The sequence below is a fragment of the Magnolia sinica genome, chromosome 4, assembly GCF_029962835.1.
Source record: "Magnolia sinica isolate HGM2019 chromosome 4, MsV1, whole genome shotgun sequence".
NCBI lineage: Eukaryota > Viridiplantae > Streptophyta > Magnoliopsida > Magnoliales > Magnoliaceae > Magnolia > Magnolia sinica.
The window spans coordinates 31,300,175-31,313,882 of NC_080576.1; the positions used below are offsets into that span (position 1 = coordinate 31,300,175).

The 13,708-nt window shown below is 43.4% G+C and overlaps 1 protein-coding gene across 1 annotated transcript; it reads left to right on the forward strand.

Annotated features, from left to right (window-relative positions):
- The first annotated feature begins 9,625 nt into the window (after nucleotides 1-9,625).
- On the forward strand, nucleotides 9,626-12,850 carry LOC131244439 (xyloglucan endotransglucosylase protein 6-like). The gene is made up of 4 exons (XM_058244038.1): nucleotides 9,626-9,813; nucleotides 10,053-10,153; nucleotides 10,818-11,011; nucleotides 12,321-12,850. The coding sequence occupies exons 1-4, from the start codon at nucleotides 9,654-9,656 to the stop codon at nucleotides 12,718-12,720; spliced, it is 855 nt and encodes a 284-aa protein (XP_058100021.1). The 5' UTR covers nucleotides 9,626-9,653; the 3' UTR covers nucleotides 12,721-12,850.
- Nucleotides 12,851-13,708: the final 858 nt, after the last annotated feature.

Sequence of the window (13,708 nt, forward strand, 5' to 3'; positions counted from 1 at the left end):
GCGGACTCAGTGGACACCCAGAAATTAATTATTCGCGTCGTTCCAGCGGCACTCGCCAAGCACAACTCACAAAGGCTAGAATTAGAATATGGCACTTGCCAAAAAAACTGAGATACCAGGCTTTTCAGCCATCGGATCTCTTTTACATTTACGATGAAGGTCTAATGTATTTTTCTACGCTCGTCTACAAAATTGGGACCCGATCGTGGAACAGTGAACGTTGATCACAAATCGGACCCGCATATGATCAAACCCCATATCCGATCGTTCCTAAATTTTACATGACCCTTCATCGGGCCATGGAGCGCCTATCCTATAAGTTTCATGGCCAAAGGACCACCAGGAACCACCCCAACAACCGGAATGGACATCGTAGGGCCATTTAAAGATCAAAGCCTTGCGACAAAACTCCACATCCGTTTGTCCCCAAATTTTATATGGCCCCTCAGCGGGCCATGAGACACCTACACACCAAATTTGGTGGCCAAAGGAGGTGTTGGGGCTACCCCAAACCCAATAGGGAGTCTTAGAGGGCCATTGTGGGAATTTGTGGAAACTTAAGGCCATTCTCCAACAACCAAGGAAGTAAAGAGAGAGCAAAGGAGAGTAAAGAGAGAAAGAGAGAGTGAAGAAGAGAGAGGGTGGACCTTAAATCAAGGTGGGGCCCAAGGAAATCCAATCTTGCAACTCCCTACCTCTTTTCCAAGAAAGCCCTACACCGCAACCACAAGAATCGTTCCATTGATCGTCTAGGTAAAATCTCTCACCCCTTTTTCTTGAAACCCTTGTGATGAGAAGGGTTTTGCATGGGATTCTAACATGCAAGTACATTGTCTTAGGATTCCGGCCGATCGACACCGAGTTCGGCGCTCCTAGGTCGTTTTTAAGTCTTCAATGAATCCATAAGTGCGTACATTATCCTTAGGTGGCCTAGCACCAATTTTATTGTGAGTCTAATGATTTTGATTGCTTGGATGATGTATTTGGAGGATATAGAGAAAACCTAGGAAGAACCTTACCGTTGATCCTTCCAATCAACATGGAGTAGTTATGGGATGTTATTGTTGCTTACATGTTTGGGTAGGAATTTAATGTTTGCATGTTCATGTTTTGTTGATTTGTGTATGATGTTCCTTATAGCATGTTTGTTGCCTCTCATATGATTGGGTAGAAATCTAATGTTTGCATGTTCATGTCTTGATGATCCGTGTATGATGTTCCTTATGGCATGTATGATTCATTAACCCTTGTGTAATGTGTTCCTATGATGTATGAAATGCTTAGCTTCCTCACTAGCCCACATGATTCACATGCACCTTTAGATCACAACATGGTTAGCTTTGCTTGGTAGAGAAATCTGAGATTCTATGTTGAAAAATATTATCGCATGCTATTACTTATGCTAGTTGATAACCCTGTTAGTTGGCATGGTATGAACTACCATCAAAACCCTCGGGTTGCTCAGGAATCTGAGGAGAGATACAGTAGTCCCGTTGGTAGGACTATCCTGAGATTAAACCCATGGATTTGGGTGGGTGTGTATGGGCGACAGTAGTTCGACTACATGGGTTGCTCGTACCTGATGTCGTCCGTCACGTACTTGCCTGAACTCGTATGGTCTAATCTACTTACTGACCAACCTTGTTTGTTAACCATGTCTGCTCACATATGTATAGAACCTGGAACACCCTTCAACCATTGTAGCCCATTGTTAACCATTTAAAACTGATCCACTGACTTGTGAGCCAGGCATGGTGGAATGGGACACTGTGTCCGAGCTACTGGCCTACGCTGGGGTGATGAGTCTCCCCGTAGTGACCGCGAGCAATCCCTTTTCTTAGCACTCCCCATGTGCTTGAAGTCAGGGATGGAAAACTCGACGAGATCAAAGATCGCAGAGCCCTAGCCTCACACGTTGGGGAGCCTAGGCATCACAACTAGTTGAGGGCATTGATACGTGGGGTGTATCAGTTTTTCCAACCTATTGGATGAATGGAATTAATTAAGAACTCGGCTAACATTATCATTACATCGCACTAGCTAGGTTGGCGACTCGACAGTCGAGGTCGCAATGAGGGAGTGTTGTTCATACGTGATCGTTAAAAGGAGTCACTTGAGGGAGTGTTATGGCTAGGGCATGCATCATATCATTTATTATGCACCTACATTAACATGATTAATTAGGTATTTATGAATGCTTGCCTTTTATTAAGTCATAATATAATTGATGCTTGTTACAACTTAAGACTAATAGCACCCACTAAGTTGATCACTCACTCCCACTATGGGACGGTGTTTTAAAACACCAACCAAACTCTCCCTTAGATGCAGGTGATGCAGAGTATGAGGAGCCTAGCGGCAATGCGAGCCTTGAAGAGGAGAACGAGCCGTACATCTATTTTCACCGATGGGCGGTTCGTCGGCCCAGTAAACAGGATTTGGATCACTGAGTAGTGGACTTAGATCTATTCTTTTGGGACATGTTATTCTTTTTGTGATTTGTTGGGCACACCTTGTGCGACCCATTTATATTCTTTTGGACCTGTATATATTGCTCTCTTTCATTTCAGTAGACCAGTTGTGATTATGTTTCATGTTCCAAGAAATTTCATGCTGCGTATTTAACCCTGATTAAACGCAAATTAATAAAAATCGCTTATAAGTGATACCGAGAACTTGGGAGTCGAGTATATGCATGACCCCCAAATTTTAGGGTGTTACAATGACTCACTGAGAAGGAGCTTTAGAGACTTGATCCTGACATCTTGGAGCGGTTCAGGAGTTTTATTTTACCAGTGGCGAAATCTTTGCAGCCGAGGAGAGTTATGAGGACATCTCGCACACACGCACGCCCCCCTTTACGCACGTACGTAAGGAGGGCGCCACCTTCGATCTGGATCGATGACGACATCCATGAAGGGCTTCCTAGTTAGAAGACTGTGTTTTGGTTCCTTGGGGTGGACCCGATCATCATGTAGATCCCATCATTGAATCTCATGATCGTGGCCCACTACCCTAGGTGACCTAGTACTTTGGGTTTTGCATATTATTGTTATTAAGAATATCATGGACGGTTTAGATTACTTTGATTAATTGTTTTTTTTATTACTTCGTCTCCAAGTGATAGAGTGCGTACATGGCATAAGTTTTGGGTATAGAATTTTATTATAAATGGGCACCCCTAATAGTCTTTTTGTTTTTTATGATTAAATAAAATTTTTGCATTTTCCTGCTCCTCTCTGATTTGTGAAAATCCATTTAGGTGCGAAACCCTTCCTTCTTTGAAAAGCTAACTACCGTGGTGCGAAGCTACACCTATCCCGATTCGCCCTCACCTTCTACCATTCATATTCCTCTTCTCCTACAGTCATTCCACCTGCAAATCCATCATTATTTTGCAGTCATTCCTTTTCCACAGCAGATTTCTAGAATCTGGCTCTACACGAGGGCTGAAACTTCTGCAGAGCACTGTGCTCAAACCAGTCATCTGTTGGCCCTGAAACTTGGTGTGTGGAGGCCGACCAGCCCGTTTTGGGTTCGTGGGCCCTACACACGTGCAGACAACAATCCACGCACGTGCGTCAGGCCAGCCTGCTGTCCACACGTGTGGATTGATTACAGGTTCTCTCTCTCCTCTCTTTCACTCCTCTATCACCTTATTTCCCTAGCCCTGACCTTAGATTATCTTCAATCCCAAGTTCTATTCCCCCTTTTCAACCCTAGGATTTTCCGAATTGAAACTTGTGAATCCCTTGGATTAGGGAAATTATTCTTGTGTATGTGTGGCTGAATCTACTCTCTTTTGAGTATTTCTTGGTTTATAATTTTAATTAATCCAGCCCTAGCATGTGTAAGCCTAGACCCGCATAGATTCTCCTTGATTGAGTGCTTGACTTTATGTGGGATTTGGAATTTTGTGTGATTGTTTTGAACTAATATGATCTAAAGCTTGTAATCTTGCATATTATGTTTAAAATTTCATGTCCTGCATCAAATTTGGAGTTTTTGGGTTTGTGGGCCCCACACACGTGGGGACTGCCCTCAGCGCACGTGCGTCAAGCGTGGCTTGCTGTCCACACACGCGAGCGACCTTCAGGTTTACTCTTTCCTCTCTTTCACTACTCTCTTACTTGATTTCCCTAACCCTGATCCTAGGGTTTCTCGAATTGAAACTTGTGAATCCCTCGGATTGGAGAAATTATTCATGTGTACATATGGCTGAATCTACTCTTCTTTGAGTATTGCTCGGTCTATAATTTTAATTGATCCAGCCCTAGCATGTGTAGGCCTGGACCCGCATAGATTCTCCTTGATTGAGTGCTTAAATTTATGTGGGATGTGGAATTTTGTGTGATTGTTTTGAACTAATATGATCTAAAACTTGGAATCTCGTATATCATGTTTAAAATTTCATGTCCTGCATCATTTATATTGCGCTTAAATTTATGTGGGATGTGGAATTTTGTGTGATTGTTTTGAACTAATATGATCTAAAACTTGGAATCTCGTATATCATGTTTAAAATTTCATGTCCTGCATCAAATCAGTATCAGAGTAGGAGGTCTCGTGTTCGAGACTACTCACCCTGAGTGATTAATGCAAGAGTATTTTCACACCGGGCTCGAGTGGGGTAGCTCGTGGGATGCGGGGACCCACTCGAAGTGGGTTGCCCATGTGATTTGAGGCCCACAAGCCCATGGGGGATTCAACCGAGGTCCTAACCCATGCGATGTGGGGCCTGGGCTATAAGATAACGGGATTAATTTGCCACGTTCTAACAGTTCGAGCTTTTAGAGCAAGTGGTTAATTGTCTTCCATCATCAGGTGAGAGTGAACTCAGTCAAAGTTCTTCTCAGCCGTCCACATGTTCCAACATTATGGCCCACCTGATGAGTAAAGCATTTTTTTATTTTTTTTTTGTGTGGAACCATTATCAAGGTCGGTCCCACCTGATGGACGGCTTGGAGATTGAAGCTGGTCTGTCATGTTGGCACTGTGGAATCTCGATTGTATGCACTGTACGCGTGTATACACTTAGCAAACCTCTGAAAGGATCCTTACTGTTGCTCGGGTGGTAGACTCTTAAGAGTTTCAACACCCGGTCAAGGGTTCAAGCATCCATAGGTGGTGAAATCCCTATGGCTGAGTGTGTGTGCGTGTGTAAAATTTTATTTTTCTTTTTTTTTAAAAAAAAAAAAAAGAAGCAAACCTCTAAAAATCAATCTGGTTCATTCGTTAAGTGGGCCAAGCATGTAAGAAAAGGAGCATTTGTAAAACTAACGAACTAGCTAGAGACGGACGGCCCTATCAGGGGCTCTGCGGGGCCCACCATGATGTATCTATTTTATCCATGCTATCCATTTATTTTTAAAAAATCATTTTAGATGATAGGTCCAAAAATAAGGTAGATAGAACGCTCAGGTGGACCACACTACATGAAACAGTGAGGATTGAATGCCCACAGCTGAAAACCTCTCGAGGAGAAGAAGTTTTGGATTAAACTGATATATATGTTTTTCCTTTATCCAGTTTTATGTGACCTTATGAACAGATGGAAAATAAACATCATGGTGGGCCCTAAGAAGGTTTCAATGGTGGGGTCACTGTCACTACGGCTTCTTGTGGTGTGGTCTACTCTAACATTGGATCTGCCTCCTTTTTGGGTCCATGCCCTAAAATGATCTTTCAAAATAGATGGACGGTTTGGATAAAACACATATATCATAGTGGCCCCACAAAGCCCCTGACAGGATCATCCGGCTCTACCTAGGTCCGGTTGTAGTACCCAATTCGCGCCCCCACCTGACGAGGGGTTTGGCCTGATCCTTCGTTGGGGCCATAAGGGATTGGCCCACCTAATGAACATACCACCCAAAAAATTCAGGCCGTGGGGTGACACGTGGAACATGCCTTATCAATGGTTTCAGCACTACCCAATATGAAAACTGGACCGCACTGCCACTCATGGCCGTCCATTGATTCCAATCTCCACTTAATATGGTAATGGTATTAAATCAAAGCATCTTGCTTTCTTACATTCAAGGGACCCTCCCATCATCTCAACATCCAAGCAGTCCGTTTTTCATATAAATGGAGGGGAATTATTCGATACTATGGAAGAGTACGATGCATGATACGCGGGCGCTCACAAATTGAACACGCGGCATACATTAACGCAAATTAAACCGTTTAAATTGTGGAAACCAAGGCATCCAAATCGTTGAAATAGGACCATTAAATATTTTTTCATTTTTAACCGTCCAATTAGTGTCCACCAATCCAATAGTTAGATAATCAAATAAGTGTATTTTTTGGTTCATGATGCATCTAAAGTGGGAAACATAAATCGAACCGTTTAATTTAAATTTCTTATCTGATACGTATTCAGCTTCTCAGTAATCTCTATGTGCATGCGTATCAAACATCACACTCAGGCTCAGCCCGACTAATTTTATAAAGGGGCCCAAAAAAGAAGCATATCCAAATCTAACGTAGACCACACCACAGGAAACAATACTAATTAACCGTTAAAAACTCCCCGTGGGCCACAAAAGTTTTGGATGAAGCTGGTATTTGTATTTTCCCTTCATCCAGATCTGTTTGACCTTATAAACTGGATGGATGGAAAATAGAGGTTAATGTGGGCCCTAGGAAGTTTTTTATGGTAGGCGTTCAATTACCACTGCTTCCTATGGTGTGGTTCACCTGAGATATGGAAATAGTTCATTTTTTAGCGCACGGACTGAAATAAGGTGGAAAAGTGGATGGACGGCGTGGATATATAATATATGCATCAAAGTAGGACCCACGAGTTGACTGAATCCACGCCCATGATTTGCAGCGCTAAGTGCTCGAGGTCCGCTGGTATGCTAGTGGGTCCCTTGATTTTTCAATGGGAAAGATTGCAGTGATGTTGCCGCCAGTTTCTAAGCTGGGGAGTCTCAACAACCGTACTGGCCTACATAGACGGCTGCCAGAACAGTGAAAACCGCCCAATATGTTGGACCCAGTTTGGATGGAACATGGCCTGAAATTGATACTGATGGAGCGATATTGACCCTCTGATTTCACTTTTATGGACCGCTGTCTGCGTCAGCTTTTGCTATTCATTTGACAACCACTATTCGGATGGTTAGGATCGTTTGATTAGCCTGATTTTCACAGGACATTTTCAGTTTGTGCAGGAGATCCAGGCTGTTCATTACGTGTGGACCTCAAGACAAGGTTTACGGGTCGAAAATGATGTTACGAGGCGATCCTAACCATTCGATCAGGAGACTTTTGCCCGTTCAATATGGACTGTTGGTTAGTGTACAATTGTACGTCACCGATCAGACACCATAGGATCTTTGATCAACTTCTTATTTTGAGCTATGAGCCCTCCACTGTAAGGTCCCACCCAATGGACAGTCCATGTGTGGTCGTGGTACATGTACGGCTATTTATCACGGAGGACTTTCCGTACCAATTATTTCTCAGAGAACAGACCGGGGAAAGAAAAGGTATTTTCGTCGTATTTTTAAGGGGGTGCATTTGCCTCCTGCCTACTGCCTAGGTGCGCATTACACTCCACTCGCAAGATAGACATTATATAACGTATTTTTGCGATTGAAAACGGGGTACTTTTTATCTTTGTTTCACGCAATATGAATGGATCGGAATACTCTGCAACACCTGTTTTATGCAGCGCGTATTACACCCAAGATATGTGGGGCCCACTATATTTATATGTAACATCCACTCTGTTCATCAGCTTCCATCATCTATTCTAAATCATAGGAGAGAAAAATCAGACAGATCCAAAAGGCACTTGGAGCACACAGCAAGGAACAATGTGGAATGGTATGCCACTCATAGGTTTGTTTGTGAGGCCATCACAGTTTATGTCTTTCATCGAACCATTTAATCAGGTTCAAATCACCAGGATGAAGTGAAAATGCAAAAATTTAGCATGATCGAAAACTCAGTGGACCACACGAAATAAACTTAGAGGTTTTAGGAGCTATTTTAGACTATTCACATTGTTGTGGGCCATAGAAATTCTCTATCCGATTAATATTTTGAATGTACGGTTCAAATGAGTTTTATCACCTAATGGACGGATTGGATTTATATATACAACATGGTGGACTCCAAAGAGTTTGGGAGGTTATGAACGGAGCACTTCCATGCAAGACTCGAGCCGTTCATCAGGTGGACCCCAGCACGGACGTGATGATCTCCTAATACCAACAGACGTAGACAATCCTAACCACTTGATTTCAATTGGGTGGATCTTTGATCACGCACACGTGTGTCGCGAGTTAGAGTGTGTGAGTAAGATTAAAATTCGAATTGGAAACAGGCACCCCCACAAAAGCACACGATTAAGATGGAAAACAGCTCATCGATTCCCCCTTCCAACAGCTGTTCTACATTCGATTCCCTAAAATAACAAGTCCCGTTGAGTCACTGTGCACTGGACAGACGTGGCACAGTGGGCCCCACCACCTTCTATCCCTCCCTCCCACTATAACTGCCAACTCAGCAAAAGGGATCCCCACATGACCCCCACCATGGATCCGACCGGGCGTCCGACGGGATGCGCATAAGCCGTCCAATCAGAGCTCCTGTGGGTCCCACCGTGATGTATGTGTTTATCCACGCCGTCCATCCATTTTTTCATATTATTATAAGATATTATATAAAAAATGAAGCATATCCAACCCTCAAGTGGACCACACCAGAGATGAGCTTGGGTTGCATGAAATGTATAAAGCATTAAATGCAATATGCATTAATTGAAAGAATCATCTCTGGTTTGGTCTACTTAAGCGTTGGATCTACTTCAATTTTGGGTTCATATCTCAAAATGATTTTCTAAAATAGATGGACGGCATGGATAAACAGATATATCAAGGTGGGATCTACAGGGGTTATGGTTGGAAAGTTTACTGTCCAACCCGGGTTCGGACGCAATCCACTTCCCGTCTAACTGTCTAAGTGGGTGGGGGAGCGGATTACGGGGTGACACCCAAGCTATTACCCTTACAGTGTGAGGCCCATCGTTATGAAATTTTTGTATATCCACACTGTCCATCTGTCCTTTCAGCTCATTTTAGAATGTTTTCCCAAAAATTAAATATATATAAATCTGCAGTGGACCACACCACTAGAAAAACATGGTGAATGACCATTGAAAGATTTTTGTAAGCAACAAAAGTTTTATTTCAAGCTGATCTTTGTATTTTACCTTCATCCAGGTCCATTTGATCTTATCAACGGGTTGGATGAAAACTAAACGTTACTAATCTGGTTAAAGCAAGTCCTGGGAAGTTTTTATGGTGAGTGTTTAATCACCACTATTTCATTTGGTGTGGTCCACCTGAGATTTGGACCTCATTAATGTTCATGAACAAGACCTAAAATGGGCTGAAAAAACAGATGGACGCCATGGATATAGAACACGTCATCAAGGTGGACCCCACTGTAAGGGTAACACCCACTAGGGTTTTACCCGGGTAACACCTAATCCGCTCCCCCAACGTGGTCACATGTGACTTGTCGAACAAGGCATCGGACGGCTATAAATGCCAGTCAGCGTAGCAACGGTCCCCCGTGCTATTGAAGGAAACATAACAGAGAGAGAGAGAGAGAGAGAGAGGTGGACTGCAATGCACTCAATCAATGCCAATGTGCTGTTGCTATGTTTAGCTACGCTTCTAAGTAGAGCATTTTCGGCTAACTTTAGCGAACTCTTCCAACCCAGTTGGGCACCCGACCACATCATGGCTCAAGGAGATACACTTCAGCTTAAGCTGGATAACGCTTCAGGTTCTCTCTCTCTCTCTCTCTCTCTCTCTCATACTTAAAAGACCCGGCAACTCCGACTCGTCCAGTCTCCAGTCGATTCTCCCCCGACTCGGCCGAGTCGTGGATGACTTGCCCAGGAGAGTAGTGGTGTGACTGCTGTCGAACCGAATCAGGGCTAAACGAGTCCGAGTCGACTCGGACGAGTCACCTTCCGAGTCTAAAAATAATCTGTCTCATTTACTTTATCTTCTTGTATTAAGGTTGTGGGTTCGAGTCAAAAGGGAAGTACCTTTTTGGGCGAGTCAGTGTCCAGATAAAGCTCGTTCAAGGTGACTCAGCTGGCACCGTGACTGCATTTTACGTAAGTCTTCTTTGGTATACTAAATGAAAGTTCATGACCTGCATTTGTAATGATGGTTTTAAGAGCAATTCAGGTCCAATGTCGAGTCGTGACTCAGATGCTCGTCCGAGTCAACCTCATTTTCAATTCTGACTCGTACTGTCCAACTGGATATCAGTGAGTCCGGTTGACTCAGACGAGTTGCATGTGACTCGACCCTGTCTTGAAACCTTCTGTGCATGGCTTATTTTCTCTTATAAAGTATTACTACTTCCACCAAAACATTCTGGGCTGTCCAATTAATCAATCTAATCCATGCATTAGGTCGATCACCCATTTCATGGGCTAGCATGCTAAAATCACACCAATCGGATCACTCTATCTATCCCATCATATGCCTACAAAATCGACGGTTGAGATCAATTATATAAAAACAGCTCCAATCAATAATTTGAGCCATTAATTTTTCAGGGCTCATCATGGATTGCTTGTCATTAAAATCTTCGATTTTATTGAGCAATTCTGACCATCCAATCCATTGCTTGGAAAATGGAAGGCTATAAAAGAGAATGGTATCTCATGAAATATACAATGGACCTAATAGACGGTCCAGATCAATCGATTACTCACGCAAGATTGGATTTTCGTTAAGCTGTTTGATCGATTTATCTGAACGGTGATGCAGATGTCTTCAGATGGGCCATACCATGATGAGCTGGATTTTGAGTTCCTAGGTAACGTTTCCGGCGAGCCGTACCTGGTTCAAACCAATGTCTACGTCAACGGCACCGGAAACCGGGAGCAACGGCACACGCTCTGGTTCGATCCGACCGCAGATTTTCACACGTACTCGCTCCTCTGGAATCGCCACCACATCAGGTCATTTTCCATCCTCCCATCTGATATGATTCTCCCACGTTGTGATTTTTGTACAATCTTACCTCCGTGACAAGGCCCACAAGATGGACGCTCCAGATCAGCTCACGTAAATTTCCACCAATCTATCTGATAAATCAAATTTAGCTAGGATTGTCAAATATTGTGATCCTTGTACAATCTTGCACCCATAATAAAGCCTACAAGATGGACGGTCCAGATCATCTGCCAATGTAACCAGGCTGGTCCAGGAACGGACGCGGATTTCCTGGCAGGAAGTTCCTGCACTGGGAACCTAAGTGGGGCCCACCGTGATTTTTGTGAGAAATCCATACCGTCTATCCACTTTGTGAGATCATTTTGGAATTAACAGAGAAAAACGAGCCGGATCCAATGCTCAAATGGGCCGAAAATGTGAGGATTGAACTTACACAGTTAAAATACTCGTGAGGCCACAGAAGTTTTGAATCAGGATATATTTGTGTTTTCAGTTCATCCCAGTAGGAATGATGTTATGAACGGTATGGATACCATGTAAACATCACTGTCAACCCCAGGGAGGTTCCAACGGTAGGAATTTCCCTACCCACCTTTTCCTTTATTGCGGCCCACTTGAGTCTTGGATCCTGGTCACTTTTGGGCTCAGCTCCTACAATGAGCTCACAAAACGGATGGACGGGGTGGATGTCTCACAAACATCACGGTGGGCACCACCTAGGTTCCCAGGCAGGAACTTCCTGCGACAGGCTTTAGCAGGAAATCCGCGTCCAAGAAAATGAGGTGGAGGTGGACCACCAACATTTCATCATCTTTTAGGTTCCTGGTAAGTGGGGCCCACTGTACGGGAAGAATCACAGCCGACTGCACTTTTTCTAACTTTCTTTTGTATTTAATTAAAGCATTAGAATAATCTTTTTGCTATTTTTTAAGCAATATTATTCCTCACCCATGCAACCACTAACCATGTCGAGTAGCAATACTTCATTGTATTTCATACAATTTGCCTGCTCGTACTCAATACATGGCTTCAAATACAATACAAAATGGTCTACATCTATGAGATCTGGACCATTCATCTGGTGGGCTTCACAACTGACACACCACAGCTTAAATAATCACACCGATCGAACCATCGTAGCCCTTAGATATGAGGCTATAACCAATTGAATGGAAACCACCCATCAGTTTTTATACTTTTAAGCGTCCATGTGCAGTCTACCAAAGTCCTCTGGTTGGACCGTTAGGATCATGCTATTTTATGTCCTGGATGGGGCCCACCTGATGATCAGTTCGAAATGTGATATTGTGACAGGTTCCTTATCGATGGAATTCCAATACGTGTGTTCGCTAACAGGGAAGATATCGGCGTACCATACCCAAAAAATCAAGGGATGGGAATCTACGGTTCGGTTTGGAATGCGGATGACTGGGCCACACAAGGAGGGAGGGTGAAGACAGATTGGACACATGCGCCTTTCATCTCAGCCTTCCAATCGTTCGAGGTCGATGCGTGCGAGTATTTGCCGGAGACTGACGACATGGTCGGGAAATGTAGGGAGGGTGGAGATTACTGGTGGGATAGACCGGCCATGATTGGGTTGAGCTTGCATCAGAGCCATCAGTTGAAGTGGGTGTGTCGAAAGCATATGGTTTATGACTATTGTAAGGACACCATGCGATTCAGTGATCCACCAAGAGAATGTTTGGGCTAATCAGTTATTAATGAATGATTTTGTGAAAATGAATTAATCCAGCCGTTGGATGATGGGCCTTGCTCTGGATGACCCATGAAGTATAAATGTACCATGTACCAGATTTCAAGGAATGGCGACCGTTGTATTTTAGTTCTTAACCTTTTATTTGTCAGACCAACTGCCGACGGTTTGGAGTTCTTCGACCCGGACGATAATTTGTGCATAAGCGATCGGCAGCGGGCTCCATCATAGCAACGGTTTTGATTATTGAGCCATGGGTTCCACCTGGGCAAATGAAAGCCCATTCCGTCTGACCATTGTTAATTCCTCCTTTGCATATACGACCATCGGATAATAAGCCGAATTTGAATTTTACTGCTGACGTGTCACATGTGTAGAGGAAGCGGATTGCGTACTGAGTAAACTCCGTGGGCCTGTGTCATTCATGCATTATATCCACTCGTTCATCTCTTTTAACACATAATTTTAGGGTTTTATCCCAAAAATGGAGTATATCCAAACCTCAAATGGACCACACCACCAGAAACTGTGTGAATTGAACATCTACCATTGAAAAATTCTTGGGGACAACAGAGGTTTTAGATCAAGCTGATATTTGTGTTTTCCCTTCATCCATGTCCTTCTGATCTTATGAATAGGTTGGATGACAAATAAACATCATTGGGGGCCTTAGAAAATTTGCAACGGTTGAAACCAATAGTTTCACTTTTTCCAGTGGTAGGGCCCACTTGAGCTTTGTATATGCATGAATTTTGGGTTGAACCTATAAAATGATCTAGAAAAACGAATGGACGGCGTGGATAAACTACACATAGAACATCCCAATGGTGGAAAATGCAGGGCCATCATGAAGATCATCAGGTGAGGAAATAAGGTAGATCTACTGACCAGGTGTTCTCCATCTATACATCAACTCAGAGTACAGTAGTGTGGGCCATCTGATTAGTGGATTGGCCTGAGTTTTTTTTTTTGCATCCGATGATAT

Excerpts from the sequence above, each read along its gene's own strand:
- LOC131244439 (XM_058244038.1), top strand. The coding sequence starts at position 9,654 with ATGCACTCAATCAATGCCAATGTGCTGTTGCTATGTTTAGCTACGCTT. Across the intron at positions 9,814-10,052 it reads TAAGCTGGATAACGCTTCAG|GTTGTGGGTTCGAGTCAAAA; the intron begins GTTCTCTCTCTC and ends TCTTGTATTAAG. Across the intron at positions 10,154-10,817 it reads GCACCGTGACTGCATTTTAC|ATGTCTTCAGATGGGCCATA; the intron begins GTAAGTCTTCTT and ends ACGGTGATGCAG.